This window comes from Eleginops maclovinus, chromosome 15 (genome assembly GCF_036324505.1).
Source record: "Eleginops maclovinus isolate JMC-PN-2008 ecotype Puerto Natales chromosome 15, JC_Emac_rtc_rv5, whole genome shotgun sequence".
Classification (NCBI taxonomy): domain Eukaryota; kingdom Metazoa; phylum Chordata; class Actinopteri; order Perciformes; family Eleginopidae; genus Eleginops; species Eleginops maclovinus.
In genome coordinates this window covers 16,781,210-16,794,854 of record NC_086363.1, presented here as the reverse complement: position 1 = coordinate 16,794,854, position 13,645 = coordinate 16,781,210, and the positions used below count along the sequence as shown (strand labels likewise).

At 41.0% G+C, this 13,645-nt stretch overlaps 1 protein-coding gene across 6 annotated transcripts in view; it reads left to right on the top strand.

Moving 5' to 3' along the window:
- cdc42bpab (CDC42 binding protein kinase alpha (DMPK-like) b) overlaps nt 1–13,645 on the top strand; it is an 89,419-nt gene that overhangs the window by 55,927 nt on the left and 19,847 nt on the right. For all 6 annotated transcript variants that reach the window (XM_063901446.1, XM_063901444.1, XM_063901447.1 and 3 more), the window contains exons 6-18: nt 3,773–3,866; nt 4,619–4,819; nt 4,992–5,130; nt 5,499–5,608; nt 5,698–5,777; nt 6,552–6,730; nt 7,120–7,242; nt 7,420–7,553; nt 7,830–7,951; nt 8,084–8,204; nt 8,937–9,047; nt 9,697–9,944; nt 11,809–11,914. In XM_063901446.1, the coding sequence (XP_063757516.1) occupies nt 3,773–3,866; nt 4,619–4,819; nt 4,992–5,130; nt 5,499–5,608; nt 5,698–5,777; nt 6,552–6,730; nt 7,120–7,242; nt 7,420–7,553; nt 7,830–7,951; nt 8,084–8,204; nt 8,937–9,047; nt 9,697–9,944; nt 11,809–11,914 (1,768 nt within the window). The remainder of the gene's footprint in view (nt 1–3,772; nt 3,867–4,618; nt 4,820–4,991; nt 5,131–5,498; nt 5,609–5,697; nt 5,778–6,551; nt 6,731–7,119; nt 7,243–7,419; nt 7,554–7,829; nt 7,952–8,083; nt 8,205–8,936; nt 9,048–9,696; nt 9,945–11,808; nt 11,915–13,645) is intronic.

Below are 13,645 nucleotides of genomic sequence, written 5' to 3'. Positions count from 1 at the left end.
AGGTCCAACATAACAGTCATTTTATTAGAAACATAAACATTTTATCAGAGAAATCTTAATACTACGTCAAAGTTTCAGATGTACTTCGATAATATGACCTTGAGTATACAACGCGTCAGTCGTTTCTGCGTGTTCATGCCTGCCAAGTTCACATCACTCCTGATATGTGAATGTTCTATGCACTTGGGTACAGTATGTGGTTCCCATCCAAATGCTATATACAGTATCCACTTTGGAAAGTGATGTCCAATCTGGAACTCATCTGAGCTCTTTAAAAAGACTTCTAAGTAACCCATGATGCAAACGGGGATATGGAAAAGTAAGTGTCAATTTATGTATATATACATTTGGAGCGCCACGTTAATGTGTCTATACAAGTCACATATGTGCACATATTACTTTTATCCATGGTTTTATAGGTTGGTGATTTAGTGGCGTCACTGAAGTAGAGAGATATCTGGCCCACCCCCTGTTGTACCCCCATGCGATGCGACTATTAACGCTTCTGGAAAATGACAGGGGCTTCACATCTGGCTTTGAAGAGATGTCTCGCGGAAGACGGAAACATCAAAGACGTCTTCAAAGCCAGTTTATGTCTGCACACTCTTTTTCTTTTAAAGAAAACATCTCCCAGGCTTGGGTGAAAGTCTCAATGTATGCAATTTAGTGAGACATCAAGAATTTCAGAATAATTCAAAGTGAAATGTGGGAATTTCTTGAGCTTTTACTGATCAGCTTTTACTTCCTGACGACTTGTTATCTGGCAAAAAATCGATGGTTTTGCCATAGAGCGTCATCACATCGGTTGTTTTAGAAGCCAGTGGAATTATTCTATAGTGCTTGATTTAGGTCTGTTGAAGCCAAATCTGAAGAAAATGCTCACACTGTACCGGTTGAATAATGCAAGTAATTGCCTACGTTATTACCAAAAATGGAAGGACAAAAATCTGTAGTAGTAACAAAGCATTAAATGGTTCAAAACCGGCAGAGGGTTTCCTTTTTAGGGTATTCTGCTTGTTTTGGTTGTATCTCCTTGTTGTATTTTATTCTGTACACTCATCCACTTCTTATCATTATGAGAGTGCTAGTGGTGTGGGGGTAGCAACGTGGGTGTGTGTGCTTGTATTGGTCATCAGGTTTATATTTTATTTTAGGCAGAACAATGCTCACATTAATAGCAGCAGCTCAGTTGTGTGTGTGTGTGTGTGTGTGTGTGTGTGTGTGTGTGTGTGTGTGTGTGTGTGTGTGTGTGTGTGTGTGTGTGTGTGTGTGTGTGTGTGTGTGTGTGTGTGTGTGTGTGTGTGTGTGTGTGTGTGTGTGTGTGTGTGTGTGTGTGTGTGTGTGTGTGTGTGTGTGTGTGTGTGTGTGTGTGTGTGTGTGTGTGTGTGTGTGTGTGTTACTAGGGTTTTTATGTGGCCTCATGCTGTGTGTATTGAGCCATGTGGTGGGTCACTGTGTTGATAAGAGGGCCTCAGACACTGGGCTGGACAGGGTCTCCCCTCAGGGGATTGGTCAGGCCAGCACAGAGGCTATATTTAGCCATGATGCTGGAAGACAGTGACGCCTCTTGTTTCATACCAGTCATGCCCTGCAACCATTGGGGTCACTCGGTAAGATTTTACAATTAAGATGACGTGGATTTCAAACGCACATAATTCAAGAATAATTACATTGACACCAGAAGGTCACAGATGAAACCAACAACTGCCTTTTTGTTCCTGGAATAACTCAGAATTAAAACCCTTAAAATGCCCACCATGGCCACAAAGACTGGACTAAACCAGGCCTGGCAGTAGATCTAGGAGATAAACATTAACACACTTACTGCCATTAAAGACAATAGCAACAACAGTCAGACACAAACCACCTGTCAGTGAACACCTGTTAGACGTACTGGACCATCTTATGCACCTTAAAAACCATCCTCATGTTGGATACATTTCCAATAGTTTGCACTCAGTAGTTAACGTTACCATGGCTTTGGCAGATTGCTGAAAGTATACACCGTTTTCATAACGTTGAAGAAAAAGAAAAACCAGCACTGGAACTTTGGAATTGATAAGATGTATTTGGTATCAACACCATTATCAATTCTTATTATGCGTTCCTGTTCTTCTATATTGATTCTAACCAATTTTCTGTATGGTTAAAAAGTAGGCATACATATTTTAGAACCATCCCAGCTGTTTTAGTGTTTCTGCCTTAGAAGTTCTGCATAGTAACATCAAGCAAAAATAGCAATCATTTTTTTCCCTTTTTCTCTGCCTTGTTGAACAGTTCTCACAGTGTAGGTGGAAAGTTTAATGTCATGACACATGAGTTTTTGCATCTTGCAACTATGAGAAATTAATGTTACACTCAAAAATAGTACAGAACATAACTAGACCAAACAACTAACCCTACACATTTCAAAATAAAAGAAAACAACACTAATAAATAATGTCGGTCCATGATAAAGTACAGTGAAAAGTTTATCATGTGTTGTGTGTTCCAATTAGGAATCATTATATTTCATTTTATCTTGGCCCTCCTGTTCAAAACGTCGTCATCTGTGAGCCTTCCCAACTGGAGAAGTAGCTGACTATTATAAAAGCAACTTGAAACAGATGGTTTGACATCATCTAGCCAGCCACACTAGACAGAAAATGACTTTTCAATTGTGAGCATTTCCTGCTTGTATCCGTTTTATACGATTGTTCAGGGTTCAACATTTCAATATGTTTTCCTGCTGGCTGGTTCGGCAAGTGTGTATGAAATCAACTTCTACGTGCCCATATACAAATGGCTTTATATTCTAGCGGTTATGAGTAAAAACAAAGACTAAAGGCAATTGTTTTCTGACATTTTTTTTTTTAGAGTTTATGAATCAGAACAAGTGATTCATAGATGCAAAGCCACACACATGGCTGCAAAAACAACCCCTTCCATCTCAAAATGTTGATAATATATAGATGGTGTTTTGGCCCAACACCTAACTGAACTCATTTTGAAAATTGAAACGCTCACTTTCACTTCAGCTAATGAAATGCGTTTTCAACAGCACCATTTCTAATCATGATCGCCTTATCATTTGTCGCTTGTTAAAAAGTGAAAGCAGCTGATGAGTTTTGAGATGATCCAGCTGGGGCAGCCAGAGTCAGTATCTATATTATAAACACACCATCAGCAGGAGTAATACAGAACAGATGCAGGTTGAGAAGAAACATCTACAGTGGCCAGCCACCGTGTACACATCTGTGAAAGAATGTGTTGTCAGTAACCCCCCCAAACCCCCACCCAGCCTGTCTCTGTTCACAAATATTGAAGGAGTCGTGAACAGGGGAGTGTGTCTGTTTAGGACACAGGGTCTTTTTTTCTGCAAGTGGGAGTGTGTTTGTGCCCCTGCATATTTCCTCCAACAGAGCGTGTGTGTGTGTGTGTTTTGAAAGCTGCACACACACACACTTGCTGCAAGGCTAATTCCCACAACACAAGTCCAACTTAGTCCAGTGTTTATTGTTTCTTACGGTCAATTTAAAGTTGTCACATTGCTGATTAATGCGCAATGGGGAAATTACACTTAATTGAATGATAAATATCTGAATTGTTAGTCACATTTTCCCAGGTTAAGAAGTTCATTTTGATTATGATCGATGGTGTGATATGAGGTCGGGCTTGTCGGCATTCTGAATGTCATCAAAGTATATTGGTCTTTGGAAGAATGGCGTTTTCGTCATTCTACTCTGACGAACTTGCTTATTTATTTCGTATTTTCTCCTTTTTCTTCTTTCAGGGACATAAAGCCCGACAACATCCTGCTGGATATGAACGGCCACATCCGCCTGGCAGACTTCGGCTCCTGCCTCAAACTCATGGAGGACGGGACGGTAGGTTTTCTTTTTTTTTTTTTAAACCACACTGTTGCTGAAGCCTCCTCCGGTCCAAAGCAAACATACCAGAGCTTTTACTGACCTCCTAGTCAACCCCCGGGGGTCTCCCAGGAGGGGTGTGTGGTTCAGCTGCTCGGCTGTGCCTGCACTTTGTGAGATTCGGACAATTCTCCGAGCAAAACAAAAGAAAAGATGTTACATAACGGAGAAATGACAGGATGAAATAGACGATCAAAGAAGTTCCCCAGTGTCTTCTTTCAATGATAATAAAGTGATGAGGTTATATGACCATTTGAACAAATAAATGTAGGGGCTTGTTTGACATTTTTTTGGAACACCTTCAAATCATGATAAGAGTCTTGGGGGTTTCATCTGTATTGAAGCAACTTTCTGACGAATTGAGAAAAAGATGCCAACATCTGCTTTTCTCTTCCACTCTGGAAATGTGGCGATTAATCCAGACATCATATAGAATTAGACACAGGATTCAGCATCAAAATTGGTTTAGAAGTTAAAAATGAGCTCCAAAAAAGATTGAAAATAGTCCTTTTGCTAGAACGCTGGTATTCACTTCACACGCTTCCAAAACGGCACACTATTACTCATCATCATAATGACTTTCGTTAGCGTGCAGGCTGGACTTGAATACTTAATTATTTTCCTTCTTTGCATGAGAGATTTTCTCTCATTTGCGAGATTTTAGAGATCTTTTGCATCAGTTCTTGACTTTTCTTTTATCCCTCTGTTAGGTCCAGTCCTCCGTGGCGGTGGGGACTCCAGACTACATCTCCCCAGAAATCCTCCAGGCTATGGAGGATGGGAAGGGCAAGTACGGGCCTGAGTGCGACTGGTGGTCCCTGGGCGTCTGCATGTATGAAATGCTGTACGGCGAGACTCCCTTCTATGCAGAGTCCCTGGTGGAAACCTACGGGAAAATCATGAACCACAAGGTGAGCTTAGAGAGTTTGAAGAGGATTCTACGCTGTTTCTGTGTGTGTGTCAATCACATGGTAATACAAAATAGTTTTAAAAGATAGGCGAAACAGTGGGATTAATTTGATCTTATCAAATGTTCCAGTAACGCCGCATCACCTCTAATGAGTACCATTACGTGTTCCACAGGAGCGCTTCCAGTTCCCGCAGCAGATCACAGACGTGTCAGAGGATGCGAAGGATCTGATTCGCAGGCTCATTTGCAGCAGAGAGCACCGATTGGGCCAGAACGGCATCGAAGACTTCAAGCACCACCCCTTCTTTGTTGGTACGTTCTAACATTACGGATGTCACGAGGTCCTTAAGGATTTAAATGTAGCTTCTATTTCCATTATAAGGATATATCGTAGAGGTATTTTTATCTACAAGTGTGTGTATCATCCTGATTTGGTGGTTCGATCATTTAATATATTTTATTATAATTTTGTATAGCACATTACCTTTGAATCTCCTCATACATGATGTCTGTCGTTTTTTATATTGTATGTGAAACCAAACCTTTATACTGCATACATTGAAGAATGTGATTGACAGTATATCTCTAAACAGGTTTTTAATGATCCACTATCAGGGTAACTAGTTTTGAATAGAGTCGTGCCACTATTTGATGCTTAAAAGTATCCTGTGACCTCTCAGGCATTATCTGGGAAAACATTCTCACATGTGAGGCTCCCTACATCCCAGAAGTCAGCAGTCCTACAGATACCTCCAACTTTGATGTGGACGATGACTGCCTAAAGAACTCGGTAAGGGAATATTTTCATATTTTTCTCTATCCTTGCCTCGCCATGTCAATATCTAACTCTTTTTGTCATGTTTCTAAATCTTTTTCCAGGAGACCATGCCTCCGCCCTCTCACACTGCCTTCTCCGGCCACCACCTGCCATTTGTGGGCTTTACCTACACCAGTAAATGGTAAGTGATAACACTGGAAACAGATTTATAAATAGATCATATATAAAGGATTATTTTAGCCGCTGCTTAAATTTAGATTTTGGTCATTTTGTGTTTTTTTTTTTAAACTCACTTTACGTTTTCAGAATTCGATTTTGCATGCATTTGTAAACCTTTACCAACTAAGGATGAAAGCAGTGTTGTCCCAATCTAGCATCATTTGTACTTAGTCGTCATAAATGGACCGATTTCTCAGTAAGCCCCCTCATTGCATAGCATAGAGGCGTAGGAGTGTTGCAGTAGCTTCCCTCCCTAATAAGGTGATGTTCAAGACTGGCTGTAGGTCTTCACCCTGATGCCTGCCCGTGAGAAAGCAACAAACCCACCGCTACTTTCTTATCTATTCAAGGTTCAGTGATAATGGCCCTTTCCACTCTTCCTTTCTTTCTTTTTCTCTCACTCCCCATCTTCCTTTTTGTCGCTGTCATTCCTTCTCCCCCCTCCCTCTCCCCCTTCTTCCATGACTCAACATCCTCTCATCTTTCAACTCATCTCTATCTGAGTCGTCCACGTCTCTTTCCTGTTTCCCTTCTCCTGCTGTTTCCCTCTGGCCCCTTTCTCGACCTTTGCTCATCACTTTCATATTGAATTTTCTTATTCTGTTAACACCTTTATGTCTATGTTTCAACTTTTTTTGAATCCCCTTTCCTCACTCTACACTTGGCTGATAATGGCTGATGTCACTGCCTCCTACACCTTTCTCCTCTAATCTCTTTCCCTCCTCCCCCTCTGCAGTTCCCTATCAGACCGGGCCTCCCTGCGGCAGCTGGCTGGGGATCCGGGTAAGCCGGGAAAGGACCAGGTGGACCTGGATGTCCAGCGCGGCCTGGAGGACAGCCTGGCCACAGAGGCCTACGAGAGGAGGATCCGCCGCCTGGAGCAGGAGAAGTTAGAGCTGAGCCGCAAACTGCATGGTAAGAATGATTCATTTTAAAGAGGCAAAGAGATTTATTCAGACCATCACTGAAAAGACAAAAATGGCAGCCCATGTACTGGGGCTCAGTCTATAGTTGGCAGACACAGGTCTAAAACCCGGCCTGCAGTCTCATTACCCGTGTGATCGCCCTCCTTCAACACTGTCACTTTCTGGTAAAGGCTAAAGTGGACCAGAACAAATCTTAAAGAGGCCGTATTAGGATTTTTCGGGTTTCACTTCCCTGTAGTGTGTTTATATACGTTTTTGTGCATGTAAATGACCTAGGAAGGCTAAAATCCATAAAGAGGGAGTTTATCTCTCAATTCCTGGGAGATTTTACACAACAAAGCACTTTACTAAAGCCTCTCTTTGCTCAACGTGTTGTAGAGTCGACTCAGACGGTGCAGGCCCTGCAGCACCCGTCAGGCGAGGGCCCTGTCGGCCCCAACAGGGAGGTGGAGATCAGGAGTCTGAAGAGCGAGATCGACATCCTCAAGAAGCAGATCGCTGGTGAGGATTTTCTTTCATACACCATCAAATGATATGTGCTAATGAATCAATGTTCAAATTATAATTTTAGAATAGGGAAAACCTTGATAAAATGAATAAAGCAGCCAGAGCGAAAATAGTTAATGTTTACGTAATGTATTTGATTTAATGATATTCCTTTGTTTATGTGTTTGTCAGACTCGGGTCAGATTGAGAAGCAGCTGGAGGATGTGTCGTTGGCCCGCAGAGACCTGGAGGACTCCTCCAAACACACCAGGACTCTGGAGAAACAGATGAAGAGTGTCTCACAGGAGAGGGACGACATGCACAAGGTACAACCAGTGTTCTGTGGGGAGTGTGAGAGGAGAGCAGATATGGAAATTAAAATAAATGTAATCAAATCGAAAAACGTGGTAGTATTGTTATACAGTTCTATAGTCAAAAAATAGTTTTATTTCACATGGACCAAATAACAATGATCAATAGAAAAAACATCTGCTCAGATTTGATTGTCCAAAAATTCAAATAAATCTAGCTTGTTTTAGTATTGTATTTTCTTTCAAGTCACTGTGAGAATGTATATCTAAACTCTCCCTCTCTCTGGCCAGGATCTTTTGGATGCCAACGAGAAGCTGAAGGCTCAGTCGAAGGACCTGAAGGATGCTCACAGCCAGAGAAAATTGGCAATGCAGGAGTTTTCAGAGCTAAACGAGAGGCTCACAGACCTCAGGTAGGAGCAATTCCCAAAACAGCTGCACTTCCTGCTTTTTAAACTCAGAAATTGTGATTTTAGGCGGTATTCCATTTCATTTATTGCCTAATTCTGTTCCTTTCCTCACCTTTGCCTGATCTTTTGCTGCAGGTCGGTGAAGCAACGCCTGGCTCGGCAGCTGCGTGACAAAGAGGAGGAGGTAGAGAGTCAGGGTCAGAAGGTGGAGGCACTCCGCCTCGAGGTGCGAAAGGCCGAGAGGGCCAAGAAGGAGGTAGAGTAGTCTCCCTGTGTTTGCTAGCACACCTTGTTCTGTCTCCATTCACCTATTGCCTACTTTTATAGTACTCCTATCACCTTATGAAATATTTCTAGACTTCCATGAAGATAGAGTGGTGCAGGAATGAGTCCTAATACCTGGAATTTAGTTAGCATTTTAGCATTCTGGTTAAAGTAGAAAATATATATATTTTTGGGTTGATGCCTGAAATAAGGTCTGTGGTTAATACAAGCTGAAGAGATTTTCAAGTTTCATAAAACACTTCAGGAAACACCCCACTGACTAATGCTTAAAGGTATGTGTCATACAAACAGCGGTCATTAACAAGTTTCTGGGTGAGACGAAACTGAACGTAATCATGCCTAACATTAGCCGCCTTTAGCTTAGCGCTGGTGATGCTATGAGACCACATGCTAACTTTATAACGTTAGCTTTTTTCTTTCTGTTGATTGCATTTGCACCTCAAAAATCATAAAGGGTGTTTGTGTGTCGATTATCCTGCTGAACAAATGTGTTAGTATCATTAACATTCGTTTGGAATTTGAAAAAACGTTTTCATTTATTTTTATGGAGGGAGCACCTGCGGTGCTAAATTCCGGGTTGGTCTACTAAAATAGGTCATCACTGCACCACTCTATTCACGTCGTAGATTAAAAAAACAATGTTTCAATGGCTGTAACATGGAAATAGTGCATGACATACATTGCATCCAATTGTGTGTGTCAGATGGAGGCGCACTCTGAAGAGCAGACAGCAGAGGCACAAAAAGAGAGGAAGCTGAGGGAGCGTAATGAGCAGTACAGCCGACAGCTGGAGGAGGAGCTGGAGGGGCTTAAGGTGAGTGTGCAAACAAACACAGATGATCATTAACCCCTCCATCAGCAGAGTCACTGCACGTCTTTAAAAGTCAAGACTGTGTTCAGATAGTCGTGTTTTTACTCTGTGCTGACACAAGGGTTTAGGTCCATTTTTTTTACTTTAAGGTTACCAACTGAGTGAAATGAAGTAGTGAAATGGCAGCCATGATAGGAGCTGTTTGAACTCTAGATGATAGGAAATGAGCATGAATGCTTTCTCTGTAGCCTCCCTTAGCTTACCATACATTGGACCCTCATTTATAAAAGGAAAGGAGAGAGTCGGTCATACAATTCCTCTATAGTTCAAGCGACACTGTGATAGACAGATTGTGTAAATTATTTGTCTGATAAAGCATTTTCCATGTTATGCCATATTTGGTGTGCTATAGAGTGTGTTGTATTAAACAAAAAATGCTAACTATGAATGCTAATAACTGTTTATTAAGCTATTTCTCTTGATTCCACATTTTTTCCGTAACGTTTTCAGGAAATTTTTAAAAACAAGTTGTTAGGAAAATACTTTTTAAAAATACAACAGTAGCCAGGGAGTCTTATGAACCCTTTACCATTCCATTATTTTATCTCCATACCTCATCCCATCCTCACTAACGTCACTTTTCCCCACCCAGGTGAAGCAGGCCGGCTCCTCCACCCCCGGGGCCTCAGCAGACCAGACCCAGGAGGTGGGACGCCTGCGCGGGGACCTGGAGAAGAAGACGGTCCAGTACGAGGAGGAGTTGGCGCGCAGGGAGGGCCAGCACAGCAGTGAGCTGAAGGCTCTGCGCAAAGAGCTGCGGGACGCTGAGAGCCAGCACCTTGCCCTGCAGAAGGAGATCCTGATGCTCAAAGACAAGCTGGACAAGACTCGCCGGGAGAGGTACTCATCAGCTTGTCTTTTTTACATCTGATCCATGCAAATGATTTGTTTCTTTTGTATTTTGAGTCCTATATCCCGACTGTGATTACATGATTTTTTTTTCCTTCATTGCGTCTTCCAGTGATGGCTGCGTGAGGTAAATACAGTGGTATTAAAAATAGCTTGAGTCTGGTATAAATGTGTAGTGGCAGTGAGTGGTTAATCTTACTAGACTAGTGTTAGATTAATATGTTATCAGAATGTTATAGTAATGTTGCTCCCAACCCAACCAGATAATCTTTTTCATCCCTCCATAATGACCCAAATCACACAGGGATGCATGGAGGTGTGCATTCTGAAGAAGATTTGTCATTTATTTTCCTCTTGGAACAGTTGCTGATATAGGTGATCTTATAGGCAATCGTTTTAAAATGTTTTTCTTTTTTCCTGAGCCATTAAAGAGGACATATTCTGCTCATTTTCAGGTTCATATTTCTATTTAGTGCCTCTACTCTGACATACATAAGGCATAATAGGTCCTTTTGGAGTTGAAAGCAAATGTCAAGGCAGAATGAGCTGTCGAACTGAGCTTCTCAATCCGGCCTGACTTAAATTAGGATGTATTTCTGAATTGAAATGTATAAAAAAAAAGTTTGGTATCTTTTTTTAAAGGATAAAGAAAGGGTGAATAGGGTTCACTTAGTAAAAATCGTGTCAAAATGTGCCAACTTGGATATGCAATACAGAGAAATGAAAACTTATTTTTCTGCTTCAGACCCCCCTCGAAGCTAGGGGGGGGGGGGCCTGATCCAACGTTAAGAACTGCTGGTTTAATCAAATTTTATTAAAATAATGTTTTTGAGGAGAAAGCTTTAGAGCTTTGTTTTTGTACCCTGTAGTCTTACTCTCCCGCCTGCTGTTCCCCACATGTTATTCTCACTGCTTTCTAATTCACTTTCAAACAGAACTGGATCAGGTTCTGACTGTATTAACGCATTCAGGCTGAATAATGTGTACCTGGTCTCAGTACCAAGCCTTTGATTTAAGTTTTGAGGAAATGTGTGGATTCAGAGGCCCACACAGGAACAAAGGTAGGAGGATAGATGAGACATCGACTTAAAGACCGTTATAAAACCCCTTATTACATCACCTGGTATTTTGCCTGAAAGACAAAAAATAATTCTGAACAACTTGAAATCTCTTAATTCAGTCCCTTTTTGAAAAACTGATTTAGTATAAATGTTAAAATGAAAACAAACTAAGGTGTCAAGCTGAATGCACTTTGTACGCCATAGAGCTTTCGCACTTGAGTTTTCCTTTAGCCCCGCCTCCGATCTCCCGCTCTCGGCTCCGTCAAATAAATAGAGAGAAAATAACTGTGGATTCGGCTTTGAGCGCATTTTACAGCTTTTAGATCATAATGATTTAAATAACGGCTATAAAAGTGATCCTATTGGGTATGCAAGTCAATGCGAAAAGTAGTTTTTGGGCCCAATGATGTCACAGACTGACACAGAAGTTGTATTCCACCATTCCACTATTTTGCCACTGTGAATATTTCCATCATATCCGGTGAACTTCCTGGGGGCTTAACGGCACCTGGAGTTCAAATTATTTCAGCTTTGACGCCGTTAACCGCTGACCTCTCGACGCGCAACCAATCAAATGACAGCTGCATGTAGCGGCGATAAAGCTAGCAGGCTACATAACCTTTAAAAAAAACTTGCAGATTTCACCTTAAGGCTCTGCTTCCAACCTGAACAAAGATCAGTTCCCACATGCAGCTTCAAGATTGGAGTTGCAGCTGTGAATTATGGGTAGGGACTAAATGTCTGTGTATGTTATGTCACAAATTTAACACTCCATGTTTGTGTGTTTCCTCCAGCCTAAGCGAGAGGGAAGAGTTTGAGACCGAGTACAAGCAGAAGTACGAGAGGGAGAGAGTCCTGCTGACCGAAGAGAACAAGAAGCTGTCCAGTGAGCTGGATAAGGTAAGACATTTTTACGCAGAAATAAACAAATATCTCTCCGAAAACACACGAAAAAACGAATCCGGTTCCTTTTTCTCTGTCAATATTTGTACTCGTATTTGACATTCTTTCAAGTTGAGCCTAGTGGTCTGTTTATCTCTTCAGAAAACACACATACACTTGTAAAAAAATACCCACAATTCCTTAACCCCAGGTAACCCCACTCTTTCATCACATTCCTCCACCCCCTCTGTCCTGGCTTTGCCAAAGAAATCACTGTTCAATATCTCCGGTAAAAACAGCCTGTAGCCTCCTACACACTCAGATGGAATGGCTCTCTGGATTAAACTCTGTTGACTTTGGAAATAGCTGTTGGAAGTTTAATAAGGCTCCCAATTTAAAGAAGTGGGAGGCATTTTGACATATGGAATAAAAGAGTGTTGTTTTTCAAGTCTGCAGCTGATAAAATGGAAACTATCCCGAGGAAATGGAGGAGAATATGTATGTGGCTAACACTGGAATGATCACTAATGTTTTCTCACATTCTGAGAAATAATATTTGTAAAAGCTAAAGCACTCCGGACAGATTAGATCCGTCTGTATGATTTGCTTCTTTGCACAAAGACAGTTCTTCAATGCATTTGGAGTGTGTGAAAATATTATTGTTTGAATAGTCTTATCTTTCAAAGGAGGCCATGAATTTCAACCCTGTTGGCTAAATCAGAGCACTCCATCTTCAACTATGATGCCTTTTTGTGTGTGATTTCAGTTTAATTTCTACTGTTGACAAGCTGGAATTGGTGATGGATGTGGGGTAATGATACAGAAAGTGGAGCTCAGCTATGGTTCAGCCAGAGAAACGAGGTTATGGAGGAATATATTACGTTTGTAGAAAACAGGAGCTTTAGATTACTGCCAGACATTTCTTCTCCGAATTCTTTTCTTTTTCTGCAAGGCTTACGATAATACTTTAATAGTCAGATTAAGTGTAAAATGACGTGACAGCTGCTCCATTTGCAACATTAACAAGGACACATATTAAGACATAATAACAAATATTTAACACAACGTCACAATCACTAACATGCTCCAGACCCTTTAGCGTGCATTCGACCTGGGATTCAGCTCTGTATTTACTGTTAGAGTTGACTGGGGCAAAGGATGTAAACCATGGGTGGAGGTAATAGGAGGGAACTGGGATTAATAATATAAGGATTATAAAGGCTGCATAAAAAGGAACTGGGCTGTGTAACATCCCAAAATAATATAATATGGCTTCTTTAAAATTAGGTATTCTTTTTTTTGTTTATGTTCTAGTATGTGGATATTTTCCTAAGTCTATTGGACTGTATTATTGTAATATGTAGGAGGACCTTATATACAACCCATCTTTTATTTTATTTGTGTGAAACCTGTGTTGTTATTTACGTTCTTGGTGTTATTATTGATTTGATTTCTATACATTTTGTTCTTCATTCTCATGTTGATTCTTTTGGGTTTGAGTCCTTATACATGTTGTGACCAATTGTTAAAGAAACGGTTTATCTAAATTGGAGTACTATTGGATGTAAAGGGGTATGTGAGAAAATAACTAATAAAGAATAAGTATGCAAATAATAATAATAATAATAATAATTGACTGGTGCACAAAGGAGTGCTTCAGTCTCCTTCCAGTTCAGAATCAGCAGTCCCTTTTAACTCTACAATGAAATGTAGTAAGAAAATGAATCAAATAAGTTGTCACTAGGGCTG